A 21806-nucleotide genomic window follows, 5' to 3' on the forward strand; every position below is an offset into this window, starting at 1 on the left:
GTGAACCACAATATATATTACACGACTCTTATAGAAAAGCGGCATATCATTTTTTTTTGTAATGACAACATACATTCGATCGTTTTTCTCTTTCGTTTGAAGTCTATTTCATTTTCCCGCAGAAAATAGGGTGTCGAATCTGTCCTATAACCTCCGTTATATTTATCACTATTTAAAGATCGAAGATGCATCTTTTATGATAATTGTGGATTAATTCGTGTAAAGACTGTTCTAAGTGATGTTGTGTAAGATCATTTGTGTTCTTACGATAATTCTGTAGCGTTTTTAAAAATTAAACATGGCCTCGAATCGAGGACTTCAAATTGGATCCGCGTGGTTTCAACGGAAGCTCAACCTTAGGCCTCAACACCGGGGCGTGCACCTTGTCACGGAAGAAATCCTCAAGCAGGTGCCTGAGTTGTCACAGTTCACGGTCGGTCTCTGCCACATCCAAAGTAAGTGCCTGAAGAACCGTCTTGCCGCCGATGTTTCACTCCCTTCCTATTAAATATTCGTTAATTTATTTAAATATATATAAATTTATAGTATAGAGAAATAAATTAACAAATAATTTATTCACTGATATTAGTTCAAACTCAAATAATTATAATATTTCGTAAGTAAGACAGCTGATCAATTTGATCAGTAAAATTAATGCTTTCAGTTATGCATACATCAGCGAGCCTCGCGCTAAACGAAAGCTGGGACCCCGATGTTAGAGACGACATGGAAATGATGCTCAACAAAATTGTGCCAGAGGGTCTTCCTTACCGCCACTCTTGCGAAGGCCCTGATGACATGGTGAGGCATTACTTGTGTCCAAATCCGAACTTTAATATGTAGATATCTTGCTTAAAAAAATATTAATAACTTAAGTCACTTATGACACTCATTTGTTTGTATTCTAACAGATTGACATGACTTAATTCTAGTTTTGTTTTAGTTATGGATGGACTATCAATTTAAGTTTCAATTAATAACACCTTTTAAATAAAATAATATTATACATTTTAACAAATTATATTTGTGTAAATGTAAATGTCAGATTTATAAATTATCATATTGTTATGCTTACAGTGCATATTTTTTATTGAGTAATTATATTATAATTAACTGACATTATAACACTCAAAATAAGTAAATATATGTTTTTTCATATAGCTCATTAATGCTTATCACTTATATATTCTGAAGGTCTTGTATTGATAACCACTGATGTGTTTCACCTTTAAGTAACATTTATGACATCACTGCAAATAATTATGCATACATTTGCTTATAGATAGTCTTGATTAAGGGTTTTTCAACAGTATTTGGATTGTAACACTAATTTAAATGTAAATTCTCAATTTTTATTAAAAAAAAAATTGCACCAATATTTAATTATTATTATAGATAATATGTGTAATGTATCTGATTCAAGAACAAAATAATATGCTTATTACTTTATTTTTAATAATCATGCCTTTCCCATTTAGCAGATTATGTGCCTTCCACTCGAATTTAAGATATTGCTTATTTTTTGGTGGAATTCAAATCTAAGTTTTAATTTATCAGAGTAAAGAAACTTAAAATTAACTTCAAATGTAATCATTTTGCAACAACTTTTGCACAACTTTTGCATTGACAGTTCTAGTATCAAATCAGAAACACTTTATTGCACAGAAATGATAATAAAAAGTAGGTATTACAAATTTCAACATTGTTAAATGTTGACTAGTATAGTTCAAAGGTGACTTTATCACTACTTATTAAGACAACCACTGTACAACAAATTCATATAAACATATGTTAAGAGTATAGTATATCTGTGTCACTATAACCTCAATACTCAATAATTAAAATTTCATTTTCCATAGCCTGCACATGTCAAGGCTTGTTTCCTGGGCTCTTCGCTAACAATCCCAATCACTGATGGAAAATTAAATCTAGGAACTTGGCAAGGAGTTTGGTTATGTGAACATCGGAATCATGCTGGAAGCCGGAAGGTAAACATGATATTTTTTTTAATATATGATGTATTCCACAAATAATAGGTTATGTAGTGGAACCTAGGGTCAAGACATTTCATTCTATTTTAGAGACATTGTGTTTTGAGTGATTGAACTCAATATATGCTTTGTCTTGTTACCACTGTGAGAAAATGAGAATTCCCCCGAGTGAGTGAACCCATAATCACTGTGTTTACATTGACACTTTGCATCTGCACCATAACAGTCTTGCACTATTATAAATATTATTTTGTATTGATTAAGACATAATTGTAAATTCTGTGGGCATTTTATTTTTGTCTATTTTCTATGGACTAAATCTAAAATCAAAAATCAAAGGCTATAGTTTTAGCTTAATACAGGAATATTTTTTTCTGTTTAAGTTATTAGTTGAAATAAGTGTGTTCAACCAAACAATTTTTGCATTTTAAAATATTAGTATAGATTACAATTCTTAGTACCTTTAATTTATATTGATATGGGCTTGTACCTACCACCTAATCTTTTATTAATGTGCGATATTTGGTAGTTATCATATTGTATAATGTAATTTAAAACTGTATATGTTATATTGGATATACAATTATACATATATAACTTAACTTCACACTTTATTCCTAGCAGGGTAGTCAGAGAGAATGGAGTGCCAAACACTATGGTCTCTACATACAGCTTTCGCCTTGTCCACTCATCATGCCCTCACATGCTCTCTTCATATATGCCCTCAGGGGGGCCCTCATGCTTTTTGCGTGACCTTCCTCCGGTATCTTTGATACTGTGTATCTGAAGGTCAACTGAGGTCTGCCTCTACTTCTCTTACCACTCACTTTTCCATCATAAATCTTTTTTGCCATTCTTTCATCACTCATTCGTTCAACGTTCCCCAACATAGTGTTTTAGTAAATAAAAAAATACAAACTTTATGCAATAATGACTGATTTTATTACCGACGATTTAAAGTGTATTATTGTATCGATAACAATCTAAACCAGCCAAAGTTTATTTTTAAATATGTTTGCTGTTCAATCAAGAGACATTATATTGAAATAACATTGTATTTGTAATATTGTTACAGGTGGTGGTGACCCTATCGGGGTGCCCGCGGGACTCCCCGTTGTCACCGGTGTCGGCCGCGTCGTGCTCCAGTTAGGAGCGGGGGGGGGTCGCGACCCCCCACACGCAGTCCCACTCGCGCCCCTCCTCCAAGAGCACAAGGAGGTAAACCCGCGGACCTTTTGTACCCTCAAATTATACCAAACAAACCCTAGACGTTAGTTCTTATTCTTATCTTCAAACGACAATATGTACATAAGATTAATATTTTGTATCTCTGCATGGCAGTTTGAGCAGACTCGACCGCCGACCAAACGGTAGTTGAGTTGTCACGGAAATTTTATTACTGTTGTTGTTTGCGCGTAGACGGTGTGTGCGTTTTGTCCCACTTTGTCCCCGTAGCGAAGTGCCATGCAAAGACGGGCCCGCGTGTATATAGCGGTGTAGCTGGAGGGTGCCAGTTCAGGTGTATTCCTTTCTGTCGTACGACTTTTTTCACTATTTGCACTCGTTCAGATATTTTCGAAAGTCACTATATTTTAACATGACACGATGTTAGATGTTTTTACGAAATCAACACTTATTTTACACCAACTTTGTACGTAATGGCACTGGTTAAAAATCAGTCGTAAGTTTTAAGCCCTGAACTTAGGCTAAATAGTTAAGTACTTTGTACGTATATAATAGCTCCCTTCTCTCCGTGTTAGGTTAGACGATCGAAGATTAGTATGTGAAATATGTCCATAGCTTTAAATGTGTCACACCCGTTGTATCAACGGGTCCTTCACGGGACAATGAGCTATAAAAATGTAACGTTAGAAGTAGTATATCATTACCGGTAAGATCATGTAAGTGCCTCGGATTTAAGGGGTGGTATGTTTTATTTGCGGTTCGGCTAGATTCGGTTCGATTCGGTTTTGTTTGATTCGGCTCGGTTCGGCTCGGCTCGGCTCGGTTCGGTTCGGCTCGGCTGGAGGACAACACGCGTCGCTTGCACTCCTTGCGCTCTTATTCGTCACTCGCATACTCGCTCGTATTCTTGACGATTATTAATTTTTGTTTTTTCTTATGAAATAGTGACTGCAATATTAATTTTGTCAATAAAAACCCATATATGTATAGATATACGTCTTCCTATGTAAGTACCAATGTAAGACAAGATTAGTGTATCGAGTAATGTAAATGGCATGTGAGCGGTCTTAGGGTATATCAACATCACCAGATCCGGCCACATCGGTGTATATTAGATATTGTAATGAAAGTAATATTAGCTGGGGGCTTCAATATCGGACCTGTCTGCAGTTTAGCGTTATAGCCATTAATATAGTGTAAATGGAGTTATTGGTAGCGGGTGTCTTTTTATATGAATTGAGATGTAGCACGAAATATTTTAGGGAGTGATGTGCAAAAGTATATCATTTTAACGACATTCCAATGAATTAACACGTTTTGGTCATTCCAAGGAACACGTTGGACTCAATGTCTCCGTTCACGGCGCTCGAAAGTGTTCAATTTGCATTTTTACATAGTAATATTCCATGAGAGCTTGTACTGCACAATCACACTAACTAGTTAGGAGTTAAAATTATAAATGTAGATTACAGACGTTAATATTAAGATGTGCTGGCTGTCACGGGTTCGGTTCCAGGACGCAGATTGGAAAGCTAGGCAGGCTACATTTTTTAACTACCACTGCTAGGCGCTGGCGCCTTTAGCCTGCAAAGCGGGTTAGGTTAAAATTAATTAAAATTGTGAAGTTACAATTCGATGTACGCGGCTCTAATTACTATGTCTTATTTAATTTTTCGATCTGCATATGCATTTATGGAACGGTAACTAGACTGAGGTACATCGAACGTCTCTGATTGGGCGCGAGTGTCGGGGCTTAGCAAGGAATCATACGCACAAGTACGATGGTACGGTGTACAGTGAGGGATGCTTAGTTCATCTAAGAGACTTATTGGGGGCCATGCATATATTACGTGACATGTTCAGGTGGAAGGGGGGTCCTAAGTTTGGTCTTTTCCACATTTTAACATACAACATAGAAACGTAATTGCTATTTAAATTTTATTATTTCGAAGTGTGAAGTATTCGACGTCTCACTAGGCAGAAGCAGAGGGACAAGGGGGGATCTCCCAAATTAGAGTAGCTGAAATAAGGGCGGGGGTTAAAAAAAATTATGAAATTCGTGTGACGTAATTTATGGACGGCCCTTGTGTGTATTTTATCGGCCTTATAATTAACGACCACGTAAGCCGTTTTAGGTTCTTCTCGTTCTCACGTTATCGTTTTATTACACTTTGCTACAATTTGAATTTTTTCCTTGATACTGCTCGTGTGTACATTTTCCGCTTACTCTTACGGATAGAATTTTGGGTGTCGGTATGGTGACGGTTATTAAGTGCTTTTTATTGACTATATTGATCGAAAATTTGTAAATATTTTTTGCGATTATATAGTGTACATATAATGTATCATGTAAAAATGTTCAAATGCTATTTGTGTATGAGTGTTAGGTATGCCACTGCCATTGAAATTGCCTGTACGTAAAAATACTGTTAGACCATTATCAGTTGTCGTTTTAATATCAATTTTATCAGTTAGTATTTAAAGTTTTCTCATAAAGTAAATAGTTAAAAGTGTAAATTTCACAAGGAATATGAAAAGCGACTGGTTCGCAGTAATTCCTCGATTTTGAACCTGGTTGTATAGAATTGCGTTTTCTCCCTTTGCGTTGGCTTGTGTGATCCCATATCAGGCTGTTTTATTACAACGAATGTGTTAGTTCTATTTCTGTAGTTCTTATTGACAGTCGTGCTTCTAGTGATTGCCCTAATGAATAGACAGTTTCGATCTTTGTACAATCGTCATTTTACTATGTATACGGTGAAATATTAGTACCCTGTTAGGCCAAAACAGAGCTTTAATTCTATTTTGCCCTTTAAAATTATTTTTAATCTATACCTAATCGATCCCAAATTTCAAAAATATTATAACGTAACAAAAATAATTTTAAAGGCGATTGGAATCGACACAAATTATTTCTTTATCTATGAAACGAAACCAATGATATACGAATAATTAACCAAACACACAAATAGCTGAAACAACATTTAAGTATATATAAACACATTTATTTGTTCTCTGTATGACATTTGAGTGTTTTCACTATTATAAATACTATATTAATCAATAAAGACATACATTCACTTATAAGGGCACGAAATTTTTAAATCTAATTATTTATCTGTATAAGTAATTAATTTGTTAATCGATATTGCACATAGAAAAATGAGGTTGTAATCGAGATTTGTTGAATAACCAAGTACTAATGTGACAAATAATTTGTGTGTATATTATTTAGATAAATAACTTATGAACATGATTGTACAGACCACGAGCCGAGGCTCGCGGCCGGTGACGGGAACATCGTCACGATAAATCTAATTGTATAATATAAATATTATAGATCCACAATTATGAAAAAGATTAAATATTTGCAAAAGTTAAACTGTTGGGTTTTATTTATTTTATTTATCCTATATTTAAATTAAAATTATTGTTACAATATAGTTTAGTTTTTAAAATTAATTTTAATCCATTTTGTTAATCTACTTTATTTGGTAAGTTAAGTCTAGTTTTTGCTGTCCTTAATTATCTGCTAGGTGAGGGCCGGGACCGCTGTCTGTAAACAGAATATTTGATAGTTATATAGTATATGTTTTTAGAATTTAAATTACTTAAGAGACTTCAATAGAATAAGATTTTAAAAATATAATTTCAATGAGTCATTAATATATAATTGTATATTATATATAATTGTATATTATATTGTCATTAATATATAATTGTATATTATATTGCAAATAACTTAATTCTATCGTAGAGGCACGATAGAGTCAACAGAGTATCTCACTATAAACATGATGGATGTCAGTTTGATTCACAATTAGAGCAATGACATTAAAGCCCTTTTCTGGCAAACTGCGCCACTTCGACACGCTGTTTTTAATCAGCAACTCTGCCTTCCTGAAGTCGGGCTGAGTAGGTCAACTTAAAAAATCTATACCTTCAATTTCCGCTTTAACATTCTTTAGGCCAGTTTTGGCTTTCTCCAGCGCCTCCCCAAGCCCGGTCTTGATCTGACTAAACTCCTGAGTAACGAGAGACAGCCTTCCTAACAAGTAGTTTAAGTTGTCGTCCACCTCCGCCATACGTTTCGTGATCGTGCCCACCTGGGAATTGTATCACATATGTTTAATATTGAACCTTAGTGCTATAACTTAAGGTCGATTTCATCTTACCTTGTCTTTCATGTTGTCCAAAGTGGTGGAGCTTCCATTAATATATTGTGTTGTTTGTTCCTGTAGATACAAATCAGCTGTTAATTAATTAAATTTAATGGTTACAAGCTAAAATATGAGTCACGTGTTTTTGTCACCATTACATAGTTTATTAAGGAATTTTATTGCAAATACCTACCTACATAACATGTTAATATAATAGTTATTTTTTACAATTTTTATTCAAATATAAATGATGATTTGATTAAGTAACTTGTCAAAGAAGGATGAAAAAATAAAGAAAAATAAAATTTTGAGAAATAGAGAAGCTAAAGAAGATAACTCGGAAACAGTTATCGCATTTTATATTAGCTAATTTTTGATGAGAATGAGAATTTAATATTTTTTTATATTTAACGAAGAAGACACTTACAGTAAGTTTGTCCAGAGCAGCACGGCTGGCGGTGAGCTGCTGGTACATGACGCCGATCTGACGCCACACCTGCGCCATGCCCGACTCTATCTTAGTACTCACGTTGTGAAAGGTAAGGTTCTGTTTGGCGATCAGAGACGATTCTATTTGATCGAATCTGAAAACACGAGAAATAATTAATGAATTAATATTATTATTGAATTAATATGATATATATTGATATGTACATAAAAGTCGAAAGAAAAAGCTTTCGTTCATTAATTGAGAACATATTTTTTAAATTGGTTAAAAATAAATAGGTATGAATGAGTGATGCAAATCATTTAATGTGTTTATGGACATATTTAGTTTTGCACATTATTAATATTAGATTAATTTTGATGGATTTTGTCAGGTTTTTACTCCAAATTTTGATAGATATTTACACTCAATTAAGAACGTAGCCTGAAGGTTATCCAATAGGAATTAAATAGGTAAAGATATTCATAAAAAATATTACCCATATAAATATCTAATTTTATTCACCTCTGTGATATAGATTTGTTCAATAGATTGCCCTGCATTCTAATAAGCTCGCTGACTTCTACTGAAATTTGGTGGACACCGTACTCGATGCGTTTCTTAGTTGCGATCACGTTGTCCGCAGTTTGAAGTAGCAAGTGCTCGTTTTTGGAGAATGCTTGCAACTAAAATAGAGAAATAGAATATATGAGGTATTTCGTGCTAATAGCAATTTAAATAATGATATTCGGGGCATTTATTATAGAAAAACATATAAGATTATTGTGAACGTCAAATAAGTTTTCTATTTACGAATTTTATTCAATCACTTCGACTATAAACATATATTTAAAAAAATTCCAAATGTTTTTTAATATACTAAAATAATAAAATTAATTAATTATATACCTCTGTACGCAACTCGTCGTAGCTGTGCTGTATATCGGTAAACGCGCGTTCACTCATGGTGTTGCCCTGCGTCAGACTTTGCTGGATGTCTTCATTGGTGGCCACCAGTCTATCCCCCACTTCGTGCAGTTTCATATTTATTTTCGCTACAGCTGTAATTATTTTTGACAAATAAAATCTAGTTTACTGTTAAATTAGATTTGATGTATCTGCACTTTGCTTTGAAATAGATGGAGACAGATTATCATAAATGACTATTTGATGATATTGCTATTACTAAACTGTCAAAGGAAGATATTTTTTTAGCTTCCCGTTGTAGTTCGCATATAGCAGAGTAGGCAGAGGGAACCTAGTGTTAAGACACTGTTCCCCGGTACCTGGATGTTATAAGTACCTAGTACATGCAGCATGTTGCACTTACTCTTTTCTTGGTCTCCAGTTAGGTTATTCTTCAAATCCGCGATTGCCTCGAGCGTATAGTTGGTGCTCCTCTGCAAATCAGCAAGACGTGGCAAATCCTTCCACATGCTCTCCGCGTCGGAAAGCAAATGTTGGATTTTGCCGATTTCTTTTTCTTGTCGCTCCATAACTGATGAGTAACAAGAAACGTTGATTGTTAAGATTATTATTAACTTGTCGCTTTTTGTGATTTAAAAAACTTGAAAATAAAGAACTGTTTCAAAACAAGTAGGTAGTAACGTTACAAGGAAACTATACCTATGTATATATGATTTCGGACGTTTATGTTTGGAAACAATTTGGTTAGGTTTTTTGAAGTACTTTCATACTCTTATTAGATTTATAAGCTTAAATTATTTTTGTGAAAATAAATTATAAACATGATGATAAATTTTAGATTTTCCATTCTATTCATGTTTGTTAATGGGCGGTATGTACAAAACGGAGTGCGCCGTCACTACTTTCTGTTTAGGACAAAGCCAGGAAATTTATTATACATTAAATAATTAATGTACATACACTTATATAACAGAAACAAATCAAATAATTATAATTAAATATTTATTTATTGATTAACTACTATCGTTCAGGAAATCAATTGGTACAGTAGGTCAAGATTGACAAGAGCAATATGTAACTAATAATACCTAATACAAATATAAGATCAAATGAATTCGCTGTTTCATATCCGCAAATACGTTTCGAGTGGGTCTAGAGAATGCAATAAACCTACTTAGATATAAAGCCCATGCAAATAAGTAAAGCATAATCATCTAACTTATCGGTACAAATGGCTAACTTATTTTAAGGTATGATGTTTATTTATGTTTTGTAGCACTGCATTCTGCATATAGCTGGGTAGGCGGATGGAACCTGGCAACCTTGTTTTAAGACATTCGGTTTCAATTTAGACATTTGTGTACCCCATTTTCCTTTGAACTCTGGATATATTTCGATATGAGTGGCGGAATACAACACCGCGCTTTGCCTCGTTACCAGAGCGTGGGTATAAAAATTTTAAAATTTCATTTCCTCGAGTGGGATTCAACCCACATCCTGTGGCTTTCACAAATGTACGCTTGCGGCCCTGCGCCGCGATTGGCCTTAACGTAGTTTTAGTTTAAACCTTAACTTAGTACCATACCGTCGCGCCGAGTCTATTGTATTATTGGTCATCTCTTTAATAAATTAAGAATTATTAAATGATTAAAATAAAATGATATTTTATATTCAATGTAAATACATTTTAGATGGTAAGTTTTTTGTATAGCTCCATTTTAAAATACGTTATGAAATAACCAGAAAGTTGTCACGACTTTTTCTAGCAAAAATAGTTCCGTTATCACTTCCATATACATGCATTAGTTCGAAAGTCGGTTCACGAACGGGCATGATGTCACCGGGGGCATTCTTTTACATAAGTAATTGAACAAAATCAACCAACGTTTTTCACATTTTAAAAGTATTATTCCACACTTAGAAAAAAAAAATACTTATTTTGAATACAAATCTAAACGCAGCGGGTTATGAACCAGCGCCTGTTGGTTCCCAAAGTCAGGTTAAAAGTTCGTTTGAGAAAGCGTGATCAGGACACTTTGATCGATCTAAGAGTCGCAGGTTGAAATACCGCTACGGTCAAATTTTTATACGTTTTCTAAATAAGTACTTATCAACTAACGTTGTTGTTATAAGATATCTAAAACTTTTGTATTTCTCATTTATTTTGAGATCTTTTTACTGCTACAAAAGACAGTAATTATTCTTAATTACCAAAAGTTAGAACTCCTTACCTTCCGTCATCTTGCTGTGCCACGCTTCATCAGCTAATGAAACTTCGCTGAGTGGTACGAAATCAGTTTGCACTTTACTTGCAGTGCCGTTATACTCGCTCAGCTTTAATTCGTATTTGTTAAGCAGTTTCTCAGCCTCTGATATATGCCTTTCAAAAGGATTGATATCTGGAGTGACATCCAAACACATAGCTTGTAGAGCTTCCTAAAAAATTAATTATATTTTAGTTAGTACATACATATATGTTTTTGGTAAGGTATGACTAAAATTCAATTGCAATTTAATTTATTATTTTGAAATTAAAACGAAATATGCATTTATTAAGTTTACCAACTTTACTCAAACTATTTTTCAAATCTTGTATTTCAAGTTTCAAATTATCCAGTTTAGCGTCAGTCGCGTCCAAACGCTTGGTCAGCACGTCATTCTTGGCGGTCAAGCTATTGTCCATTTCCTTAGGGCCACTGTTCTTTTTCACATTTTCTTCTACTAAAGTTGTAAGTGACTGTAGAGACTTTTTAATGTCTTCTAAAGCTTCATGTGTCTTCTTTTGAGTTTCCTTCTCCTTTTCTTCCTTCTGTTACAAATGAAAATTAATGTTTAGGTAGGTCCATTTATGTTGTCAAATTCTTAATAATTTCTTTTTTTAGTTTATAATTAAAAAATTAATGACAACAAAGGGTTAAAAATTAATAATACCTGTAAAAATATATTCTCTACATTATAGAGTCTTTCGTCTAGCCTCGATATTGTGCCTTTCATAGTTTCGAGATTTCTATGTTTCTTTTCTAACCCTGTTAACATTTTTTTTAATTGCTCTCCGAGAGCTTTCTCACGATACTCGTGTCGTTCTAGCTTATCCTCTGAGATTCTGAACATGTGGACTAGAGACATCATTGCGTCGCGTATGTCTTCGTGTCTGTAGAGCAGAAGAAAATGAAATTAAATTTTATAGTAAAAAGTATAATAAAATGAAATAAAAAAACATATAATAATATTTTAACAAACATCGAAATGAATATTTTTGGTATAGGCCTTGTAAACTGATCTATATTTTAAGAGTATCATTTCGTAAGTAGGTAGTTATCCTAAATAGGGTCAGCTTGTTCAATTGATTAACTAAGGTTGATAAGTTTATTTATTATGTATACTTTAGAATTGCGCACAATTATGCATTTTAAACGAAACTACTCTTAATAAAATAATATATCTATTATCTAAGTACATATCCTATAGGTACTTAGTTTACCGAACCGATTTTATTAGCAATTAATAGTAAAATGACGTAATATACTGTGTTCATTCAAAGAGATTCACTGTATTTATATTTTTTAACAGGTTAGGCAGAGAGTATCTAGTAAAACACTCCATTCCTTATTTTCCGCTGAATTTCGTGTTGAATAACAGAACTCAACGCCGCGCTTTGCCACTACATCAGAGTAAAGAAATAGAAATATATTTTTTTCATTTCCTAGGATCGGGATCGAACCCACAACCGTCGCGCATACAGTCACAAACATTGGCCTTTGCGTCGCGATTGACCTGGCTGGTATTAAATTTATAAATTACTTAGTACTTATTTATTGCTTATTTTTTACACAGTGTCAATGCGTGCGACAATGTTGTCATCTAATATACCTACCAACCTACTAAGAGAGATCTAACACATCTCTCTACTATTGGTGTTCCTAAATAAATAAAAATAGTGATATAACTTGGCAAGTGTCCATAGATTACATAATGACCCTTAGTTTCAAACTTTTAACTGTATATAATACACTTGTTGATAATACACACTACAGCAAACGAGAGAAAGGCATTTTTACGCAACTTACTTATATCTAAAGCTAAATTAAAATTTAATTCGATCTTTCTTATAAAGTTACGTAAGCAATACAAAACACATATTGCTGTTGTAGATGTTTATTAATAATTTGGGTTTCCTCTTAACAACGTTCGTTGGCAATTTATTTATATTTTGAAAAGGAAATGCTGTATTGCGTTACTAGTAAACATTGCGAATATACTAAAAAAGGATATTTAGTATTTATTGTTATTGTATACAGAGTAGAATTGTCAGCACCACTTTAAATGAAACCACAGTTTTAACAACTCTATAAAAGCCTAATATAATTCGGAAAATAAATAATTCCCAAAAATAAAAAAGTTATTTTTTCAAACAAAATAAATAATAAAATTATCGTTTTAAAATAAAACGCCATTTGTAAAGCATAACATAAACACGCACACACTTACCTGTCAAAGCGGCAACGTCGCATACGTATGTGTGCGTCACACGAAATACAGGTATGGATAAAAATCGTGAAATGAAGAAAAATTCCTACGTCCAAACTGTTGAGGTACCTTGATTAATTTCTTAGGTTTGGGTTTGAAATTTATTACTCTATATGCAGTTTCAATAAAAGAAGCGCTGCCTCTTCCATCCTGTATAGTGGATATTTAATTGAAATGCATATTATCATTTATAGGCTGTGCCAATTATGTATTCTTTAGAAGAAGACACGAAATGACTAAAGGGCCTAGAGCAGAATATCAGACTGATGTATTAAGTTCTTTCAGCCTCATTCTGCCACTTAAATAATTTAAGGCCTTCGTGGCGCAGCGGCACAAAGGTGCGACTGTAACGCGATGGTTGTGGTTTCGATCCCCACTCGAGGAAGCGAAATATTTGTTTACGTTTATATTTTCATTTCTCCGCTCTGGTGTCGAGGCAAAGCGCGGCGTAGAATTCTGCCACTCAACACAGAATGCTTTCAGAATTCGGCAGAAAGTTGGGAATGGAGTGTCTTAACATTAGGTTCCCTCTGCCTACCCTGCTGTGTGCAGCGTGAAGCTGATTTTATTTTATTTTAAATAATTTAAAATTGATAAATAACAGCAAAATAATAAAATAGATACAAACATTTGATGTCCGTTAATTAGTTTACTTGTTAAAAATATACGCCATAATGTTTTATGACTTCAAATTTAAGATAGACTCATAAATGCCCTACACAAACAAATAACGACGGCATTGACATCATAAAAATACCTATATTAAGATGCAAGCGTTTAATAATAAAATGTTTGTATCGTTAAAAGATCAACGATCTTTACTACATGTCAACAGGTGACAATTACATTAATTTATTAAAAAAAAACATCTCACGCTTTTCTCAGAGAGCAGGTCTCTTCGTTCTCCAGCTCTCAGCTTATCTTGTCAGAGCAGAGAAATGAAAATAAGAATCGAACTCATAGCCATGGTTTACAGTCAAGTGATTCCACTGTGACACAAAGGACTCAATAAAATTTAAAATATAATTGTATATAATTTTAAATAAAATAAAGACTAGTTACGTTTAATTAAAGCAATTTCAAATAATTTTAATATCAAATCATGTATTTACATGAATAAATTATTTTATATTTAAAGTATTTTTTTCTTTACATCGATTACAGGATTTTAAAAAAAGTGAAAGAAAATAAAAGTGCTTCATAGTTGTTTACTTTTTTGTAATCTATACTTACAATAAAATCATAAGAAGGAAGATACATATTTATGCCCAATAGAAGCAATGCGATTGTGCACACTAATATCAAAAATGACTTAAACGATTTAAATGCAGTTTTCACTATTGTATTTTGGCAAACTTCCCTTACTATTAAGTATTTGTTTTGTTTTAATCGGTTCATATATAAAAAAAGTTATATAAATATAAAATATTTTCTTTTTCCAAATTGCAACAAAATAACTGAATTGCCTAAAATTTTGTATTAAATAATATCGACTTTAAAATGATAATATTTTTAAAACACGAAAGTAATCCAGGTTACTAATTAAATAATTGTGTATTATTACTATTCCTCTTTTAGCTTCTACGTAAGTAACCTTAATCAGGCTTTTAAAATAAGATACATTTTAGGTACCTACTATTAATTGAGTATTCCTATGCACTTTAAGCTTTTTTATTATAAAATTAAATTTAATGTATGTTGAAATTTCCCATTAATTAGTCAAAACAAAAGATACTTGACTAAATATATTTTAAACTTTACTTCTACTAATGAGTATTTCCTTAATTAATTAGAACTTGGTAACGACCAGTTTACCCATATATGGGCTATTATTTATGCTCATCCTACTCTTATCATCTTCAATACTCAACGTCAATGCTATTTATGGGTTCTTGCTCTGGTTGTTTATTTTTGCTTGCAAAGGGAACCCATGAATCATCCACGAGGAACAGGAAAGGAACAATTTGTTTACCTGGTAGAAACTATGTAGGTACCTATTTACAGTTTTATTAAAGTAACGGTGGCAGTGTCTCCTCATGAACATCGAACGATGCCATTAAGTTCACATAATATACTAGGCGCCGTAGGAAACTTATAAGGTGCATAAATAACATTTTTTTAAACACTAATTAGGATATGATTATCGTTACTGCTTATTTTATTATTATTTGCGTTATTAGAATTTTTTTTTTTGCGAATTTTTTTGCGGCGTTGAGTTCTGCCACTCAACACGCAAAGCCTCCAGAATTCGCAAAGTGGGGAACGGAGTGTCTTAGCACTAGGTTCCCTTTGTGTGCGATTTATTTTAGAAAATTCATTTCTTTCCTCGTCGTAGGGAAAAATCTCATATATTATTTCATAATTTATCATTTCCTAATCAACACTATTTATGCAATTATTGTAAAATGGACGAATATTTGTTTTGCCTTAAAAGTTTTCTATAAAGCTACTTACGTGACATTCCTGGCGTGTGTTTCGCCCGCCACCAGCAGCACGGCGGCCGCCACCCATAACAGTCTCTGGAGACAAAAAGTAAATTATATAATACTTCATTTATATGCGAATTTGAAATAAACGTGTAAGTTTATTTCTTTCCCCTTATTGTAGTTATTTTAGTTGCGTGCGACGGAAGTCTTAATTTAATTGTTAATTTGAAGAATAATAATTTTAATAGCATGTTATGGTATTTAGAATTTTCAGAATAGATATAGAGATAGAAGTGTTTATTCAGTATTGTCTATTAACAATAATTACATCTAGAATGTAAATTAAAAAATGTATTAAGAAGAAATTTTAGACTGTCTAGTTCTATTATTTTCATAACATTTATTAATTGACTAGAGACCCGCTCGCTTCGCCCGCTTAAACTACTGAATTATTTACTTAGTTTGTCTGCGCGTTTGTTCACGCTAATCTTTGAAACGGCTTGACCGACTCTAATAATAAGTTACATCACTATAAAAAATGTTGTTAAATAAAATTGCTATAAATAACTGTTTTATTCAATTGGCTGAAACTTTTCAATATATATTGTATAGATATTGAAAAGTAAAGATTTTAATATGATTGTATTATTATAAAACTAATGTAACGCAGATTAATAAATTAATAATGATGTGTTTCAAGCGGGCGAAGCCGCGAGCGGGTCTGTAGTTATTCAATATGCGTGTAGACGTAATAAACAAACCCGTAGTGTTATCTCTTGCGGTCATATTAAAGTCAGAGTCGGCTCCAAACGGCTAATTATTTCTGGGTGGTACAAAACGACTCTCCGCTTATCTCAGGTATTGTGTTGCCATCAAGACTAAATAAACTCCTTGCATTCATTATTTCATATGAAAATAGTGTTTTTTTTTATTTGATTTTACTTTTTTCTTTCTCTACATAATTAATACGAAACGTACACTCCATCGTAAGTGCTATAGCATTATTAATAAAACTTCGAATAGTTACCGTTTGAAAGTTTAATTAAATTTGGTAGTAAATTTATTTATTAAGGCGGGAATCGTATTCGTTAAAGATTTAACTAGGTACCTACAAATTGACACACTTCCAAACGTCATTAATTATCTATACTCATTCATATTGAATTACACTGTCAATAAATATTGTTAACCCGATTAACCTTAGTTAACCTAAATACCGCCCTCTCTTTTTAATTTGTAAGAACGCTATATAGGTACCATGTTATGCATTAGATAAGAAATTTAGGTAAGATTTATAAATACTACTATTAAAAGCTTAGGAATTTGTTTTCCTGTATACACTAATCTTAGGTACTACTGGTTTGAATAAAAAAAAACTTTGGATAGTCCATTTGTCAAAAAAGCAATAGCCTATTCCTATAAGGCTATCAAGTTAATCATTAGATGTATCGACAGCGGTCAGAGTTACATACTTCGTGTATGTTTAAAAGTCAAGCTAATCCCATTAGATCATGCGGGCGAAGCCGCATATAAAAGCTATTAATAATAAACTTAAGATGACGGAGAATTTATGATGGTTAGCATACTAGCTTCATTAATAACTGTTGCTACTGTGAGACGACCCCCTGCCAGATGGACCGACGACATAAAGAGGTTGGCGGGAAGCGGATGGGTCTGAAGAGTTGAGGGTCGAGTGTGGTGGCGAGAATTGGGGAAGGATTGGGGAAGGATAAAAGATGACTGCTGTTGCTGATGCTGATGATGATGATTATGCAGCTAATTCAATATTTCAGATATTACTATGTGAAAATTAAATCTCATATGAGATTTAAATGGTCTCTAATGTTAATGATTACCTACATATTATTTCGTTATCGCAACATATAGAAATTAATTCTCAGTTAGTTGTTATTAAATAAGTCGATAATAAGAAGCACATTTAAACAATTCTTAAACTATTTAGATAAGAATATGTGTTTGTAGTAACAAAATTATAACGCTTATTGAAATTATTTTAGGTCGATGTAGATAGTAGATACATACTTCGATATTTACTTCGACTCAGTATCACTTGGATAGATTTTGTAAATGCAGTGAATCAGCAGCAAGAACTTTGAGTTAGCTGGTGGGGGGTGAGGAGGGGGGCTAAAATAGTTGAACAATCATGTTAATGTTAATCAAGTTAGTATTGGATATTTTAATAGCTAGAGTATTATCTAAAAGGGCGCAGGTTCAAATCTCAATCTTAATCTGTAAATTGCGTTGAACTGTTTATATGAAATTTCCGAATTGATGATTTTTTATTTACTAGCCACTACCACACGCCAATCTTAGAAAAATCAGTTTAGGAAATAAATAATTGTGTAGTTCAAGCAGGCGGAGCCGTTAGCGGGTCGCTAGTACGTGATATACCAACCCACTAGAGAGCCTCCTCTTGTTTAAAGTCGGTTAAAAATATTTCTATTTAATTCATTGTGTATGTAGGTATCTACGTCGTCATGTTATTCGTTGATGTCACGACAAAAGACACGCACAACGCAATGTTGACGGCAGCGGGAAAGGAGTTAAGCTAAATGTTGGATGGAGACCTTGGCCGGGATCCAGGTTAATCACGCAAAGTAGTCGCGCGAACAAAGAGGGGAAGCTATGTTTAGGATGATTTCCGCATAATTGTCCCTTCATTTACTGTAATTATCTACTATTTATGTTATGCATTTACATATATTGTTTGTATTTACATATTATTATGACTAGACTTTAAGTTTAATAATGTTTTTATTATTTTTAAATAAAACAATAAGAATTCTTAACATCTTAAAAGAATCATTGAAAAATCTAAAGACGCACTTCGCTCTCAATAGTAGGTACGTATATATTTGTAAATATTTTTGATGTTTCTGCTGTCGGTACTCTAATTGATTCTATATCTGGTCAAGTGGCTATACAGATAAAAATAACTTTATAAATTACATATCTAAATGCATCTCATATTCTAATTAAGTATATTTTTATTTTAAATATTTCCTTCATTTAATATCAATTACTTCATTTTATTTTTGGTTTCTCTTATTTGCTACAAAGCTTACAGTGTACACAGAAGAAAAGTATTTAATATAAAAAAATAAATGTTAACGCCGGACTTTTGCCTTGGTGCCAGAGCGAAGAAATTAAAATATTAATGAATAATACTTCATTCCATCGAAACCGAACCCACAACCGTCGCGTTACAATCACGTCCTCGTGCTCCTGCGCCGCGACGGCCTAAACAGAATAAATGTCCTCTAATATTTTCACAGCGTTTTTACTATTAAATACATTAAAAATATAAAGGCTATTTCGAAGAAAAAAAAAACATAATTACATATGCAAGACGCACCCATAAGTAATAAGTCAATTTCTTGTCACGATGAGGCGTGAAAAGCTTACACGAAGCTCGAGCCTCGGGCAATAAACTTTCTTGTCGTTTGTAGCTTATGACTAATTTTGTGAAATTTTGCGTTTAAAATTCTTAAATTTACTGTGGCTTTTATTACCATTTGTGATTTATCTGTACCAAAACAATAACACGATGCACTATATTTTTATTTATTTCTATTGGAAAACTATGAAAAATATAACGAAAAATAATCTAAGTTTATATAATAAAATGCAAATGTCACAGATATACAAATATGTATTTTTTTCACTTAATGCGTAACAAAATTATCATCTATATTTTAATTTGTAAATGTCAAAGTTTATTATTTAGAATTCGCGCTTACAGTGTCCAGAACTTTATTCACCTATCTTGTTGTGACTCTTGACCTTTAAACAATACTTTATTTAAATGTTGTTTATACGGAATGGAATTATCGCCTATTTAATAGTAATATAATATATGAATTTTCTCTTATAAATGTGCAATTATTAATTATATGTACCTATATCATGATACTTTGTCACATTTAAATACATGTTATTATATTAATTATTACTTCAGCCTAATGATAAATTTTAATTGTGTATAATTTTAGTAAATTTTATTACAAAATCATACTTACAATGTGATGTTAAAGACGCTAAGGCAATATTTTATATATCAAGTCTAATATTTTTAAAAAAGTTTGATCATTATTATTTTTTATATAAAATATAAATAGTATAAATAACATAACAAAAAAGTCTATAAAATATTACTTACCGTATTAAATATTGCCATGTCCTTTTATTTCTAAATGTATATCTAGGAAGCACTTTTTTATTTTAATTCGAGCTCTACACGAGATGGAAGCGGGTTCTAAATTTAAACTAATATGCTGCGCTTGCGCGCGCTGTCGGTCGCGAACTGATCGATGAACTTTTGTTAGGCAGCTGTAGCGCTGGCGCCGGTGAGCGAATGCGCCTGCCGCCTGCCGCCTGCTTATTAGGCCCTCGTATGCTTGATCGATATTCCTTTACGTTACAGATCCTTATTTTTGGACACTATCGGTAAATCGACGTGCACCTCTCATAAATAACCAAAGCGCAGCCAACTAACGGAAATAGAAAGCGATAAATCTATGAGTGATTGTATTTCAATTATAGATGCATAAGACTTCAGTAGCTATGTACTAACACAGCCTAAGGTTATACAGTAGCTAATAAAAGCTGAAACTGGATCCTCCAGTATTGAGTCAATGACGTGTTCTACCTGAGTGTTTCGTTCCTTTTCCGTATATCAAAATTATTATAATAGGAAAACTGAGAGCTTATTGTGGTCACAAGGTATCTATGGATTCAAAATATAAAAGTATCCTTTACAATAACAGATAACTATATTTAACTTTGTTAAAGTTTCCGCATTTAGAAATGAAAAATAGTTTTTAAAACGGTCAAAGCGCTCAGTAGGTTTTCGAAAAGCGCTGGTTCGAATTCTGCTACGTTTTTTTTGACAACTACCAAAAAGTGTATACAACGTTCCTATATTTTTGTAGCAGGATAATATGATACCTACATTTTCCATCTGAATAGTAAATATTTTTCACATAAGAGTGTAGAGCAGAACCAGGGGAATGTCTATGTATAAGAAAACACGTCGTAGGTAAATCTGTCACAACACAAAGTGCAGAAAGCGGGTTATAGATCTTTACTTTTTATATTAAGTTTATTTACTTGTTCCGAGAGTAAACACCCTGATTCAAACTATAAAGGACATTGCTCTGACAATTTCGGTTAAGCTAACAGAGATAGCGCGGCGACTCACGCTATCTAACGAGTCGGTGACGCATTTGTAAGAAACTAAGAACTGATGAGATGGATATTTCGAAATAAATTCAAGATTATATCAAAATGCTTCTCTTCGTACTTGTTCAATTTTTTTTATAATGAAGAAATAGCAAAGATTTTATATTTTTATATTTATGTGAATATATGCCTGTATACTTGAGTTAGTCAATTTAAGAAAGTTGTACTTCCTTTTCCTAGTTCACCTACAATGGCACTGAAATTGGTACGAAAGACTGGGTGCGCGAGTCAAACTCGCCCTTCACCGGATTTTTTTTAATTTCCGGGATGGACTCAGGTCTGTTTTAGCGTGAATCTGGACTACCCGGTATTCCTGCGTCCATGGCTAAAAAATACCTATAGTCACTTAGATAACTAAAATGTGCCGCTTTTGTTGCAATTTAATAAAATCATAGATCGAGGCATTTCATAGATTGCTAATATTTCTCGTTCATAATGTGTTTCTTGCATATGTAATTAATTGCGGAAATCGGTTTGCATTCTCCGTTGTGACTTCAAATGCTAATAATATTGTCACCCGCCATTAGTAGATATCTACTTTGAATATTTATGCAATTTTATTAGGCCATAAATATTTAATACACCTACTTACTAGTAATGTACATTATTGTAATATTAATAAAGTATCTCAGCGCGAATTTATTTACGTTTATATTTCCATTTCTTCACTCTGGTGTCGAGGCAAAGCGCGGCCTGAGTTCTGCCACTGAACACGCAACGCCTCTAAAATTCGGCAGAAAGTGGGGAACGGAGTGTCTTAACACTAGGTTCCCTCTGTCTACCCTGCTGTGCGCGGGATACAGCGTGAAGATTGATTTTTTTATTCATATGTTGCTTTATAACGTTTAATAAAAATACAATACACTATACTCGTTTCCCGTGCATAATAGTATTTCAAATA

General features: G+C 32.9%; 2 protein-coding genes across 2 annotated transcripts; one reads left to right on the plus strand and one right to left on the minus strand.

Annotated features, from left to right (window-relative positions):
* Positions 1 to 101: 101 nt before the first annotated feature.
* Positions 102 to 6558, plus strand: LOC146539153 (uncharacterized). The gene is made up of 4 exons (XM_085185444.1): positions 102 to 455; positions 665 to 801; positions 1860 to 1988; positions 3067 to 6558. The coding sequence occupies exons 1-4, from the start codon at positions 299 to 301 to the stop codon at positions 3139 to 3141; spliced, it is 498 nt and encodes a 165-aa protein (XP_085041570.1). The 5' UTR covers positions 102 to 298; the 3' UTR covers positions 3142 to 6558.
* Positions 6542 to 20020, minus strand: LOC146539154 (uncharacterized). Its single transcript, XM_085185440.1, has 12 exons — positions 19824 to 20020; positions 15672 to 15736; positions 11622 to 11841; positions 11257 to 11499; positions 10922 to 11126; positions 9094 to 9261; positions 8673 to 8824; positions 8289 to 8449; positions 7764 to 7920; positions 7352 to 7411; positions 7117 to 7282; positions 6542 to 6732 (listed from the first exon to the last, which is right to left on the minus strand). The coding sequence occupies exons 1-12, from the start codon at positions 19839 to 19841 to the stop codon at positions 6698 to 6700; spliced, it is 1650 nt and encodes a 549-aa protein (XP_085041566.1). The 5' UTR covers positions 19842 to 20020; the 3' UTR covers positions 6542 to 6697.
* Positions 20021 to 21806: the final 1786 nt, after the last annotated feature.

Source organism: Heliconius melpomene, chromosome 5 (genome assembly GCF_056956725.1).
Source record: "Heliconius melpomene rosina isolate 202511_hmr_F chromosome 5, ASM5695672v1, whole genome shotgun sequence".
Lineage (NCBI taxonomy): Eukaryota > Metazoa > Arthropoda > Insecta > Lepidoptera > Nymphalidae > Heliconius > Heliconius melpomene.

Coding starts and splice junctions, on each gene's coding strand:
- LOC146539153 (XM_085185444.1), top strand. CDS start 299: ATGGCCTCGAATCGAGGACTTCAAATTGGATCCGCGTGGTTTCAACGG. Junction 802..1,859: donor GCGAAGGCCCTGATGACATG/GTGAGGCATTAC, acceptor CATTTTCCATAG/CCTGCACATGTCAAGGCTTG. Junction 1,989..3,066: donor ATCATGCTGGAAGCCGGAAG/GTAAACATGATA, acceptor ATATTGTTACAG/GTGGTGGTGACCCTATCGGG.
- LOC146539154 (XM_085185440.1), bottom strand. Junction 11,500..11,621: donor TAGAGAATATATTTTTACAG/GTATTATTAATT, acceptor CATTTGTAACAG/AAGGAAGAAAAGGAGAAGGA. Junction 8,825..9,093: donor AACTGGAGACCAAGAAAAGA/GTAAGTGCAACA, acceptor AAATAATTACAG/CTGTAGCGAAAATAAATATG.